Source organism: Sinocyclocheilus anshuiensis, unplaced genomic scaffold (genome assembly GCF_001515605.1).
Source record: "Sinocyclocheilus anshuiensis isolate Anshui unplaced genomic scaffold, SAMN03320099.WGS_v1.1 scaffold229, whole genome shotgun sequence".
Taxonomy (NCBI): domain Eukaryota; kingdom Metazoa; phylum Chordata; class Actinopteri; order Cypriniformes; family Cyprinidae; genus Sinocyclocheilus; species Sinocyclocheilus anshuiensis.
This window is the reverse complement of record NW_015537957.1, coordinates 584,313-599,449: the sequence shown is the minus strand read 5'-3', so window position 1 is coordinate 599,449 and position 15,137 is coordinate 584,313. Positions and strand designations below refer to the sequence as shown.

General features: G+C 37.3%; 1 protein-coding gene across 2 annotated transcripts in view; it reads right to left on the bottom strand.

Annotated features, from left to right (window-relative positions):
* The window catches only part of LOC107665665 (rho GDP-dissociation inhibitor 1-like), a 34,236-nt gene extending 20,308 nt beyond the window's left edge, over window positions 1-13,928 (bottom strand). The window contains exon 1 of one of the 2 annotated variants that reach the window (XM_016456652.1): window positions 13,797-13,928. Coding sequence is in view for 1 of the 2 variants with exons in the window: in XM_016456646.1 (XP_016312132.1) it covers window positions 11,460-11,471 (12 nt within the window). In the remaining variant the exon portion in view is untranslated. Of the gene's footprint in view, window positions 1-11,459; window positions 11,532-13,796 lie in introns of those variants that run through there. The other variant, XM_016456646.1, reaches the window with a different exon arrangement.
* Between the last annotated feature and the right edge of the window lie 1,209 nt (window positions 13,929-15,137).

Sequence of the window (15,137 nt, the reverse complement as noted above, 5' to 3'; positions counted from 1 at the left end):
ACCCTCAAAACTGTGGAGATGATCGTGGACTTCAGGAGGAACCCCCCTGCACTCCCCCCACTCACCATCATGGTTAGCACTGTAACCTGAGATTAGATTAGGCTCGTTACTGACCAACAACGAAACCCAATAAGATTTTGTAGTCCTGAGAGATGGTGGTGCCCAATTCCATCTATAGCACACCTGTACATACAATTTTTTTTTTTTTTTTTGTGGTTTATATTCATGCATGTGTATTTTATTCATATCTAATTTTTATTATCTGTGTGTTGTTGTTGTCTCCGTGTACTGGAAGCTTGTGACACTATAACAAATTCCTTGTATGTGCAAACATACTTGGCAATAAAGCTCTTTCTGATTCTGATCTGGTTGCAAGATGATTCAAATTTTCGATTCAAAATGCATTTGTGATATTACAATTTATAGATTCGTTGCTCGTAATTTTACATTTTTAATTTGAGGGAAGCAGAACAGAAAAGCACCAGTGTGTAATAAAAAAAGCAGCTCATGTCCCTTCTGGAACTGGCAAAAGTTAATTAAGACAGACGAAGTACAATCTGTTTCTGCTGAAGAATCAGTAAAACATGAAAACAAGGTCCCTGCAGCAAGTGCAGTTCAGCGAAACGCATTCATGCCCAGATTACATCACTTCAGCTGCCAGAGTAAACCAGTACAAACACCATTAGCCATTTGGCAGTCGTCTCAATGTTAATACACACAAGGGAGTGCAGGGTAATCTCACACAGCTGAGTGTGATGGACTAGCCATTTAACATGGTTGTAACAATTATTGCCTAAACATGGGCAGCATATCCAAGGGAAACAACAACAGGTTGTTGAAAACAAAGCAGAGCGAGCTGTCACAGCCAGTTCAAGCACTCAACGGTGAAAACGGCTTGAATTTGACATTGGCACCACCCACTTCTCCATTCATTTCTGCCCGGCTGAGCTAAATTCACTCTAATTAGGGATTATCCAGAACTAATATCAGCAGGGAAGCCTGAGCAAGACTAACATGTTAGTCTAGGGGTTACAAAGCCTGAGATTAGGCTTGTTACTGACCAAGGGATGTCAAACGGCGCCAGGTAAAGAGGATTTACCTGACAAACCTAATCAGTCTCCTCAAGAGACTCGGTTATCCTCAGGTTCACACTGAGTACAGCAAAGACCTGTGAAGTTAATTTGATTCTGCATTGATAGTGCGACTGGAAATGGACCTGCAATGTAGATGCTATAATTAATTTGATGAAGAAGAAAGCAAGGCTGTTCAATACTATGAGGTCTGTAACAGAGAACTATCCATTAACAGTGCCATTCATCTCAAGTGCAGTAACTTGGCTGAGCTCCTTCAAGTACGGACACAAAACTGTGTTGGAAAATAGGTCTTTTTAGGTGTACAAACAACTGGCAAAAAGTCATAGGCCTACATGATAAAGTACTGTGGTAACTATATCCTTTATAAGTGTCAAAGTAAACTACTCTAATGCTAAAGCAGAAGCCTTCTGGATATTATTATTGATATGCAAGGCGATCTTACAGCCAGGAAACTGTAGCTAAGGAGAGCACTCGTGTTAATTAAACAGCAGGTCTGATCCGACCTTCCAGACATGACTATTTTTCACTCTGTTGACAAGGCCCAGACTAAAAAAAAATGATCCATTGGCTCTTCATTTGAAACATTTAAGCCAACTTTTCATTAACTTTGACAGTCCAGAAGTTGTTCATTCCCAATAGAAAGTAGTACAGGAGTTGCGTGGAGTCCAGTTTAGAAAGCCATGTAAAATGAATGCAAGTTTAACTTTGGAAAAAAAATGGATATCAAGACTAGGGCTGGGCGATATAGCTAAAAAATGTATCAACGATATAATGTTTCATATCGTTCGGTATCGATAATTATTGACATTTCTTATAACCTTTTTTTAAAACCGAGCAATATAATTTTTTTTTTACATTTAACCACTGTATTTTTAAATTCACTCAATTTATTGAGACAAACAACAAATATTTTAGTTTTAACAGTCAAAAACAAAATTAAAATTAAACAAATATCTAATTTCTAATGTTTTATATGCAGATTAAATAGGTTTTAAGGAAACTTTTGGCTTGTCTCCCAAGGCCACAGGAGGGCGCAATGAGCAAAATAATGCAGCACATTAAATTGTCAACGCAAGGAAGTAACCGTCTATAAAAAAAATGTGCATTACGTCTAAAAGAACTCATAAAAACAAAATATAATTTCGTAAATTGCATAAACAATTATGAAAAAAACAGCATCACGTATTTATGCATTGCTTAATACAAAGAGCCGAATCGCCCATCACAGATTGCCTTTAAAAACATATGAGATGCAGTGAAAAGGAAAAAACCTCCACAAAAATGTGCGACGTGTTTTCTAAAAGTTTAAACTGTTTTAACTTTGCATGGCTGTCTACATCTCTTGTGTGAGACGTGAATGCAGCAGTCGTACTTGTCCGTCTTGAAAATGCGCTGAATATGCGTTCTGTGTGAATAGCTTGATTTCGGTTTTAACCTAATCAAGATCTTCCCCGTATTGAGCCCGTCGATAAATATCGATACCGTTTTATCGCCCAGGCCTAATCGAGACTTTATTGTGGGTTTTTTCCCCATCCCACTGCATCTCATGTGTTTAAATGAAAAAATGAACTCTGTGTGATTGGCTTTCCGCCATTTGTATTAAACTATGCATACATACATGATACTGTTTTGTTTATAGTAGTTTAAGCAACTTAATTATTTATAATTGGTTTATAAACATTATTTTAAACATTATGCACTTTTTTTCACAGATAGTCATTTTATCTTATGTTTTGAAGAAACGTGGATTAGTAATATTTTGCTCGATGCGCCCTCTTGTGGCCTCGGAAGAGAAGCCAAAAGCTTTTCTTCACCCTAACTGAAATTATGCATTTAAAATTCAAATAGAATTCGAATTTTGATAATATTTAAGTACAAAATTCTAATTTAGTTTTTCAGCCATTTTGACAGTTCTAATGCTGATATTTTGGCCGATAGCCAAAACCAATACCAATATATTTCCTTTTATTTGGAAATAACACCAAGACTCTCCTGTGCAAAAATTATAAACTAATTATTTTTAATTTTGGTTAGTTTTTAACAAAAACTTACTTGTTAGAATTAAATAAACAATAATGAAATTATTTTATAATGAGAGTACACTGAAAGCAATCACTGCTTGGCGAAACACGTCAAACTGTTTTTGAATGTTTTTTTTTTAATGACAAATTACAGAACCACTCGACAAAATTGGTTGTTCTGCGGTTTGCTTTGATGAAAGGACACTTTATTATTCAGATTATGACCGTTTATTAAATCACTTAGAACTGGACATAACTGAAAACAAAATCACTAAATCGTTCACATGTATTTTAACAATTCACGGATCGATTCAAACCATGAACTCACAAGCGAGTTAATTAAATACATAATTAACCAACATGAAGATTGTATGCAATATGAAAGCACAGAGCAGCATTTATTTATGGGCAGAAAACTGCTAAAAACGAGATGTGCAATCGACTCAATGAGCAAGATGGTCTGGCAACATTCAGCAGCTGAATCCACTGATCTGTGGAAAGGTCTTGTTGGCTGAAAACATCCAAAGACACAGTTTTGCAGAGCTCCTCGTAGGTGCACTATTGGGTTGCATGTGAGCAACTGCACAGAAAATGAGTTCCTGTCCCACTTAACCCCAAATCCGATCACAACAGTTACATATCATGCGGCCGCCACAACACTGTGACCAAAATCATTGGAAAAAATTCAACTGAACTTTGTGCAGCATGCTCACAGACAGATGGCAAGACAATATGGGAAGAAAATCCAAAGGGACAAACAAACAAAGAAGCTTTACAGTGTTAATGTCAGTCTTAAAGGAAGCTGAAGTGAGCCTGAACAGCCACAATGTGCAAGAACAACAATTATCTCCACCGTAGGGTCATGTGTCCAGTTCGGCACAATGAAGGAACTGTGGGAAACAGAGCACCACACAAGCACTTACTCTGTTTGGCCCGAACCCAAGAAGACTGAACTTAATTAGAGAGAGGATGAGTCAGTAAAGAAACACTCTGACACACACCACAGCACTGAATGATAATGTTCCTGGGCAACTGGAATGATCTGAACTTAACATAACACTAAATTCTACACTGAACATGGTTAAAGAGGTTGTACAATGACAGCAGGGTAAGTCGAGCTGCACAGAACTGATCATCTTGTAAATAAAACCCAATGAAATGGCTCTTTTCCTATGCTGATGTATTTCCTATTAAAACAGGAAGCCGGGGTGGGGCATGTCTTTAGCAGCCAGTAGCCTCATTACAGCCAGACGAACCATTATTTTCTACATTTTATTGCTAGTTGGTGTTAAGATGGTGGTACATTCCCATTATAGGGAGCATTTGATAGGATACGCCCATAAATGCAACATGACTCATCAATATCTTCAGTTTTCCCAGAAGAGACAGATAGTTTAATGGTAAATATGATCCACCAAAGGTTGTTTAGTGTTCAGTTTCAGGAAGCACTTAAAGCCACCCAAATTCTTATTTTGGATTTCTTGGGGTCTTAACACATGTCCAAAATGACGTATTCTGAGAATAGTCTGGAAAATTCCAATATAAACAGAGGAACCTTGCCTCTCCCTGGAACTAAGGGAATACTGCTGTAAACATTCCATTCTTCTTCAATTGGCCTTTGGTCACTCTTCTTAAGTAGGCAGCTGCCTTCTGAGACAACAATGAACTCTGTTATTGAATGTTTAGCTACATGACAGCAATGTACTAAAAAAATTTTTCCTTGGATTTTTACAAATGTTTCATGTACAGACAACAGTGTTGTCAAAACAATCCCTATTCGCATGGATCCATGAAAATGACTAAAAACGCTCTATTATGCACGCCAGTAGTTGTCGATGTGACTTTGTAAAGAAACACTACACGCATGCACACATACTGAACACGTAACACACATGCGCATATTCACAAATTACCATTTTCAACATTTGCAATTTCAAAGTCTATTGGTAAGAAAATTTGCACTTTGAAACCGATTTTCAAAAATTTACGTTTTGAGGTCCATAAAACGCTGTTGTCATGTAAAAGAGTGGCCAAAATTCATTAAAAGTGTTTTGCTTTTAGTTGTAAACGGTGTTATGTAAATGCCCTGTTAAAGGTAGGGTAGCCGATTTTTGGAGGGGCTAGCAATAGCAAGCTAGCTTTGAAAGCATAAGATCCCCCCCTCCCTGCAAATCACTCTCCAAAGCCACATCTCCCGCAAAACACATGAACGTGCTCAAAGGATAACCAGTAACACAAGAGACGACGTTGGTGGAGGGTTGAATGCACCGCTGTCAGATTACCTCATGTCTCATTCACCGGTGAGAAAACGTTACAGTACAAAGCGCATAATATTACAATAATAATGCCTTTCATTCTCGCTCGGTCTGCAGTAGCGTAATGAACGCGCTTATGATGCATCATGTCTGTGCAAACAGGGTGTGCGGAGGTATGCAAATACATACGTGGGATTGCAGGACAGCCTATCGTAATGTTCGGACCAAAAAATATGATTGGACGAACATTTTATGGTCCTGTGCCTTCCACAGATGACCTAAATACATTTAGACCACTTAACTTAGGGGCCGTTTACACGACAACGTTTTCAGCGTCACTTCCCTACAGGTACTGTTTACTAACAAGGTGACAGCGCCAACTACTGGCCTGGCATACGTAATACAGCGGTTTTGGCCGTTTTCACGGATATGTGTAAACGCGAATCGTTTTGAAAAAGTTGTTGTGTATACGTGAAACTTTTTTAAAACGCAAGGGAAAAACTTTTCTGTTTTTGACTACATCGTTGTCGTGTAAACGCAGCCTTAGTGACTGCTACCAGGATGTAAAGAGACTTTCAACCAGCATAACAAAAAACCAAATCACCTACCCTGCCTTTAAGTTACCTCAAAAGATACGCAATTTTAAGGTAGCTAGCTAGTAGTGATCGACCGATATTGATATTTTATAACCGTTAGCGATACCAATTATTTGCATGAATAATTCACTGGATAATGTTAATTCATTGAATAATATTCTCTGGACTATTGAAATATAACATACAAAACATCGTATTTATTGCATTTCTCAACTGGCATGTTATATCAGAATTACTAATAATGTATTTGTCATTCCAGATTATGAAATGCCTGCTGACAGCGCAGTTTATCTATGCATTTACACAGAACTATACTCAATTTGCGATCGCTCGTGGAGATAATAAATAATTAATTTCTATAGAGTTGTATATATTTAGATGTTTATTAGCGAAATAATGTTTATATAGTAAATGTTTATACAATTTAGGGTGTTTTAAACAAGTGAATCTTGTTAAAAGTTACACGCGGTAGCCGTGCTGGAGCATTTCCTGAGCATCAACCTGCTGAGTGAACAGCAATATGAAAGTGGCTTCACGAGTCTAATGATGAGCATAGACAACAGAGAGAGAATTAAATTCAGCGCTTTTATTTCCAACATGCTCTCATTCATGGCTGTATTATTTAATTAATGCAAAGTTACGCCTTTATTGGGAGAGGACTTGACGGATTATTTTAGCCTACTTGACTCTGACTACATGAGACGATGAGCATATAGACAACAGAGAGCGGATTAAATTCAGCACTTTTATTTCCAACATGCGCCTATTCATGGCTGCATATTATTTTATTCACGCAAAGTTACGTCTTTATTGGGACAGGACTTGACGGATTATCTTACGTGACTCCGTGAGTTTGTCTCCATTTCTTCGAGCCAAGCTGCATAAACTGCATATCAGGCATTTATGTAATACATCTAATTTGTGCAATAATGGCTGTTATGTTAAATAAAGTTTACTAACTACAGTAAATCAAGTACCTGTGCACGCCGTTGTGAAAGTGAGTGACGTGACATGTGGCCAAGTATGGTGACCCGTACTTGGAATTAGTGCTCTGCATTTAACCCATCCAAAGTGCACACACACAGCAGTGAACACACACACACCGTGAACACACACCCGGAGCAGTGGGCAGCCATTTTTGCTGTGGCGCCCGGGGAGCAGTTGGGGGTTCGGTGCCTTGCTCAAGGGCACCTCAGTCGTGGTATTGAAGGTGGGAGAGAGCGCAGTACATTCACTCCCCCCACCTACAATCCCTGCCAGTACGAGACTCGAACCTGCAACCTTTGGGTTACGAGTCCGACTCTCTAACCATTAGGCCACGACTTCCCCGTTGTTGTTGTCTTGTTTCCCCTCAGACGCGCTGCAATTCTCAAAACATCCACAAGATGGCGGCATTTATCGGTGAATCCGATATTACAAAACCGATATCCGATTATTGTAAAATGTTTAAATACCGGGAAAAATATCGGTAAATCGATATATCGGTCGATCTCTAGTAGCTAGCTTCCCTACTAACAGTATCTCAGTTTCAATCCTTCCCCTCTAGCAACCTGAAATGATCACAGCAATTAACAACAAATCAATGATCCAATCAATGGACAAAATCAAGTCCCACCAAACGTTTTCTTCTTTGTTTTGAGAAGCTGTTTAATTCAGCTATACATAACAAAAAGGAGGTAAAGATGTTCACAATTTCCATTTAACGCCGATTTGAAAGTAAAAGCTTTGACATGCTGACAACTTGATGAGGTAGAACTTCAGAAATCCAATTTATGTTTGAATAGAAGCTATTAAAGGATGTGGTGAGAAGTGTAGAGTACCAGGCAGTGGAAGAAAGTGAAAGCAGGTCAATGCTGTGTTGGGCAGGTGCCTTCAGGCCCATCAAGCCTCACTCAGGGGGGAGATTATGGTTTGGCCAGATTGTGACGAGACTTCCCTAGCAACAGCCATGAGCCTCATACTCCACAATCAATACCACAGCCTGCATCAGTGGAGGGTCAGCAGTGCTGACTTTCAGTTAGGGATTGGCTCTACTGAAAACAGACATGGAGCAAGAGACGGATTTAAAGTGGGTGGGGGGGGGATGTTGAAAGTTGAGATCCCTAAGGGCCGTCTTTTGTTCAGGCGAAGGTCGGGGAGAGCAGTGGGATTCCAAACACTGGGCTGCATTTGTGTCCAAATACCTAATGCTGCAGAAAGCTTGAGAAAAGACAGAGGTCCTTGAAGAAATGAGAAGAGAGGAGACAGGAATAGATCACACTTCAAGAAGCCCCTCCCAGCTCTGGCTCTTGTCATGAACATACTAGGACAAACAGTAGCGGTGGTAACCCCGTTTAACATACAAAACTACAATAAATATGACACATGAACTACGCCACAAAACAAAATCATGCTAGTGGTGATGCTTCTTTGTCTTCTTTCAACTTCCTGTTTCTTCAACATCCTGTGCTAGATCTCTTCCAAATAACTTAGGTTAGCATTTATTACCATTACATGTCAAGATCATGTGACCAGAATACTACTCACTATGATCAAATTAAACTTCACATTTGCTAATTGAAAAGGCTTTGAAAGATAGATGTTAGGGATAGGCAATATGTCCTTAATTATGTAATTTGTAATATATAAATGTCATTTTATTTTATAGTTACAACATATGATGTAATTATTTTTGGCTTGAAATAAAGTTGTTACAAATCCAAAATTTTAGATAACCGCAAAAAATTATCGAAACCACAGTAAAAATTACTATGAAGCTAACAAATGTAGAAAAACAAGTTACTGAAGACAAGTAAAAAGTCAGTAATAAAACAAAATGATAAAGCAGATTACGAATGTAAAATTTATTTTACAATCAGTGGTTTAAAGTTGGCATAAAATCAAGACTCGCACTATATATATTTTAATATAATATTTAGTGCGCGTTAAATATCGCATGCGATTAATCGTGCAGCCCTAATAATATTATATATCATTGAATTTAAAAGTTTATACTTTCACAAGTATTTCTTTATCTTAAGTTTTCACAGCTTAATGTGCTTTTATTAACTTTTTAGTTAATAAAAAGCAGTTTAGAAATTGGAGCCTAACTTTTAAGACAGTCTCATTTAATATGTGCAAACGTGTATGAACGAGATGGTTGAAAATGTTGTACTGATTTTCCACTTAAACCGGTATAGCACCCCCCAATAAACGTACAGAGGTATAAATACATGCAAGTATGCAAACACGAATGTAAATTCCAGGAAAAAGCACTGCGAAATACTTTCCCAGTCCACATGCTTAACATTGTACAACAAACTTGCTTTTCAAGATTTTCCTCAAACTGTTGCTTACGCTAATGCCCACTATACAACTCCTTACAGCAAGTGCAACACATATTTGCATTAGCATTATGAATTTCACACATTTTACAGTGGCAAGTAGGGCTGGGTAAAAAAATATCGATATCTCGATATTAATCGATTCTCATTTTTACGGAATGATATCGATTCTTAAATCCCAAGAATTGATTAGTCTAGCCTGTTTTCAGTTAATGGACGGAACATTGAAGGGCACTTCCCATCCAATATATCGCAATAAGCATTGTGCTTTGGTACTTTTAATATGAAACAAAGTCTCAGATTTAGTGGTTGACCGATATTGGTTTTTTTGGCAGCCGATGCCGATATCTTGGAAAGCAGGTTGGCCGATGGCCGATATAAAGCCGATATAATTTTATTTCACATTTAAGAAATTTGAAATCATTTGAAAATGGATTAAAAAATAAATGTGTAAAATAAACATGCTTATACTTTAAATGACAAAGTATTTTTCACAAATAAACAAATATTTAATAAAAATATAATTAAAAAGGAAGTAAACACTGTAACCAACAGGGCACTCAGTATTCTGGGAAGTTTGTGTGCATTGGGAATCATATTTTTTCAAATAAAGCCATGGTAACTCTCATTTTACATACAACACACAGTGAAAATGACATGAATATGACAGTGGGCAAATGCATAAAGCGCAGCATAATTTGAAATCACGAGTTTAAAGTTTGTCGATCGCACGTTTCAATGAAGCTGAACACTTCATAAGATCTCACAGCTGGATCCGACTAAGTTTGCAAGGTTTTTGAAATTAGATGTTCATTAGTCATTCAAAGATTTGTTTAAATTATGTAAATGCGTATTTGCTGAATGCTGATGGCAAACGAGAAAGTATTATAATGTTTGCCTTTCTATTACTAACAATATAAAAGCAATCATTATAATACTTTTTTGTATACATTTTAATTCCTTTGTTTGACATCCTATCTGATTATTAGACAGACTTCTATCCGTATTAGACAGAACTGTTAACGACGACGGCGAACAAGAGGGAGAATGTGAGCACTGTGCATTCAGGTGCTGCCGCCGTCAAAATAAAAGTCCCGCCACGAACGCATCGGCCAAACAGAAAATCTTATCGGTCGATGCCGATATTTGCAAAGTGCCAAATATCGGCCGATATATTGGCCTTGGCGATATATCGGTCGACCACTAAATATAACGGCTTGTAAACAATTCATGTAACATCACATTTACCTCAGAAACCATATTCGGTGACCATAAACTCATTAATCATATAGAAAAATAAACTGTAGAGAGGGCATTTTGCTAAATATATGCACCAAACAACATATTCATTATAAATTTTACTGTTCTTCAATGTTTAATATAAGTTTTTATGACATCCACCATTACGTTTATATTAAAAAAACGAATTGAAGTAGAAATATTATTATGTAATTGTAACTTTATTATTTTAAAAACTTCATTAGGTGTAATTTTAACAAATCAATCCATTTTAACCTTCAATATTATAGTAATGTACCAACTGACTCTCATGTATATTTTACAGCATTAGTTGTGAGATTTTTTTCCTTGGAAAAACTTTGGCATGTACTGTACCTGATATATATCCAAAATAATCGATATTGAATCGAATCGGTAATCGAATCGCAAGCTTGTGAATGAGAATCGAATCGAATCGTGAAATTTGTGTCAAAACCCAGCCCTAGTGCTAAGTGTAAAATTGAGCTTGCCTTTCCACAAAGTTTCAGCTTCTTAAATATTAAAATGACTCAGCAGAAGGATATGCAGGTAAATATTGCGGTTTAGTACCGTGTACTGTAATACTGGTCCATAACAAATATGACTAAATAGTTTTACTTAAGCTGATTCAGTGAACAACAGTGTTATTTTTAACAATTTTAGGCCAAATATTAAACATTTTTAATCGATTTGGCTAGAAGGTTTTGTTGTTGTTGACATGATTGACATGTTTCTCTGATTGAAGAAATAAAAGCACCGTTTCAAGCTGTTTCAGGGCAAACACAGAAATAGATTTAGGCCTGCCTGTACTAAAAAAATCATCAAAAGGCTAAAAATAAAACCCTAAAATAAGCCGTAGCTTCTACCTTGACTGGGGTCAACAAAAGCCTCGAGCGCCCGCGGGAGCACTTACAGAGTTGGTCATATCAGTGATGACCCACCAGGCCTGACCTTTATGTGGCTTCTCATCACAGCTCTTTGATGGCCGTCTCACTGCTGCTGTATCAGCCTGAAAGACTACATAAAGGAAATCTAAATCTATTATTCATTCATTCAATCGGCTGAACTACACAATTGAGACAATGACATGAACAAAACACACTAAGAGAACATGTTTGTTTTTGCTTTACATATCCCGGTTTCATCAAAATTCATCAAAAACACTGCAGTTCCTATAGGAAGGTAGACTAAATTTGGACATAAGCCATGCAAAAGCACATACACAGACGTTCTCAGTGTTCGACATAAATTCACTGGCAACCTGCTTTGCCTTCAGTTTCCCCTACTAGAGCTGAAATACTGAATTGTGGTCAAGTATATAGGACAGAGCCGCCACCACCCTCACTCTTTAGCTGCAAAGAAACGTATCACAGCAGTATTTCACACTTCTCTTACTTTTATGACAATAAAAACATGTTGTTGGACAGGTGCACCCATTAAACACCTAGTCATATTTTTAAGTCTAACTTTAACGCAAACGAAAAACTTACAATAAAGTACAGACAACACATTATTACAGCAACATGTGCATTGTTATCAAATATTGACAACTTGTCCTTTTAACTTTAAATACTGTATGTGAAGCAAACTACATATTCACGATGTAACCTTTGAAACAAATATTGTACAATAATAACGCAAATGGCTGCTCTGTACACTTAAGGACAAAGTTTAAACACTGCAGACACCGCCCTGACGAACTCACGATGGCCGAAATTACGGATACTATGGCGACGGCTTAGCTCATGAATATTAATTACGCCCTGCCGACGTACCTTTGAAACCTTCCGGATGCGGTCAATCACGCGACCTAATTAACATACGCAAGCCAAGCCTTCATTATAGTACACTTCGCTTATTCGCTAACTGTTTCCGCTTTCAGCCAATCAGCTAGACTTACAGGGCGAACGTCGTCTTACGTAGTTAATATTCATGAGCCATTTCTCCCTAGTAGGAATCGTAAATTCGAATCAGAAAGAAGGAACTAGAAAATACATCGCGCCACTCACACTACACAGGAAGGAAATTAGCCTTGATTTTTTTTTTCAGCAGTGGACTTCTTTTGTTAATCAAGTCAGGACGCTCTTCGAGAACACGAGAAATGGTTATGTAAATACTTGCTAACATTCAATCTGTGCTCAGGCAAACACTGCGTTAATCTCCGCCTCGCTCTCCGTCAAGGTAGATTTAACAGCCGGTGCCAGGCAAAATTAAATTAACCGGAATTTACACAGGAAAGCAAAAAAGAAAATCATTATGATGGGTGATTACCTCATAAAACTGCATCAAGACAGCTATTTTTCCCCCCTAACGTTATTAATATGTTTTACAACCAAAGCGTTTATGCCCAATAAAAACATATATAGATACAGCAAATGATCAAAAAGCATGCAATAAGCAATTATTATGTTGCAAAACTTGCAGCTTTGATCCAGGAAGTTCCTCCGCATGCTAGCAAGCTAATCGAACATCATTTCCAGCAGCAGGAAGTTTAATAATAATACAAAAAAGTACAATATGCTTTCCGTTAGACTCTGAATTCATGCAATGAATCAGTCGATTGTGTGAACAGCAGAAAATACAAGTTCAGAAATTGCTTCCGACTTCTTGGCCCTTTCTTCTCAGGTCAAGATCTAAAGTCACAACACAGTTTCCGTGTATGACCAGCTACACATAAGATACATATGACCTGTTTTACACCAATTCATTGGTTATTTTACGGACAAGTCTTGCTTGTCGGATGATTTCAAATGAGGGTCAACTTTCCCCATGCACAGAGATCAGAAACCATGCTGTCGAAATGTGCACACTTTAATGAAACACAATCTCATAGTTTAATCACTAGAAGACTCAAAAAGGCAAAATCCCACACTTAGAAATGATCGTTGACTGATGTTCCGCCATAGGCTTTCAGACAACGCCTGATGATCAATTCAGACAAAACTGGGCTGGCCAGGATGTGCTCAAATTAATACTGGAGACGCAATGCCCTCCAGTCCCAGCCTTGAAATTACATCCATCCATAATTTTTCATTGATCATCTTTATAAAGGACTGAATGTAATTGACGGAGCAGGAAATGCATGTATCAACTTGCTGTCTCGTGTCAACCTGCCGTGGCTAACGTTAACGAGCTACAAAAGATGCAAAACTACAGGGAAAAAAAATGTCAACGCCAGCGAAAAGGCTGTAGGATAATTTCTGTACGCGTTATTTGAGATCTTCGTGGTGTTTCTGTTGTGTAAACTTACCGTGGACCTGCGGCTACGGCGAGGCAATAGGTTAGAGAACGCTTCCCTAACTTCTCAATGGCGCGATGAGGAGGGAGCGGCGGCGGCGGCGCCAGAGAGCGACACACTTCCGGGAATACCGTCACGCGGCCTGCGCATGCGCAACAACAACCGCTTTCAAAATTCCACAAACAGATTTTGTAGCCAAAATTGTACACTGCATGGTTCTACTTTGTGGAGTAGCAGAACCATCACAATAAATAGAAAGACAGTATTCACACAAGAGTGGTATGAATTATTATTATTATTATTTTTTAAATGTTGTAGATCTGTTAGATGAAACTGGTCAAATTATTCAACATAACTCATTCATGGAGAAATTGGAGATACAATGTTCTTTTAGAGAATGTAATACTTTGTGTAAAGCCATCCCTCCTTTAAAACAATTAATACAAAACAGCCTTACGTATTCAAATGTATCTGTTAAATTGCCTGAGTTGAAGATTGGCGAAGTATAGACTATATTGGGGAAAAAAGATGTTAGAACAAAGTAGGGAATGTATTAAAATGTAAGTTATTTTCAGATTTCAATACACCTTCAAAAAGAAAACATTTTGAAAATGAAATATTTGAAAACAAATTCTGCAAATGGCCAATTCTAACTAAAATGAAGGATATTTGATTATTAATAATGCGTATATCCAGCTGCCGAGATTTTAGGGAAAAGATTCAGTTTTGAGGTAGATCCTTGTGCTTTTTGTTTAGACGAGCACTGAAACCATTTTCTTTGTCCAGTCACATTGCAGTTCTGGCAGGATCTTTACAGCTGGCTAAATATTGATATCAATACTGATCTTCCATCACTAAAGTTGTTTCAGGTTTTGGTTTATTATGCAGATGGTCTTTCCAAAAAAAGATGTCATTGATGATGTTAAACATTATTATTACAATGGGTAAATATCATATCCACAAATGTAAGTGGAATAACAGTAAACTCTCTTTAAATTGTTATAAAAATGAATGCAGAAAAATAATAATACTTGGAATCTTTAAAACACTTATCCAAAGATAATCAACCCCTTGGGGAATTGTATAAAACCTATGTATGAGTCTCTTTCCTTTTAAGACGGGTAAGATTTTGTACCTTTTTTTTTTTTTAAATCCCCTGAAATTATTAAAGAATGTTTTTTTTTTTTTGTCTCTTGTTTATTGTATTGTATTTATTGCATTATTGACACTATTTTCCTATTTAATACTGTAAAGCTGCTTTAACACAATCTGTATTGTTAAAAGCTCTATATAAATAAAGGTGACGACTTGACTGTATGTATGCATGTATATATATATATATATATATATATA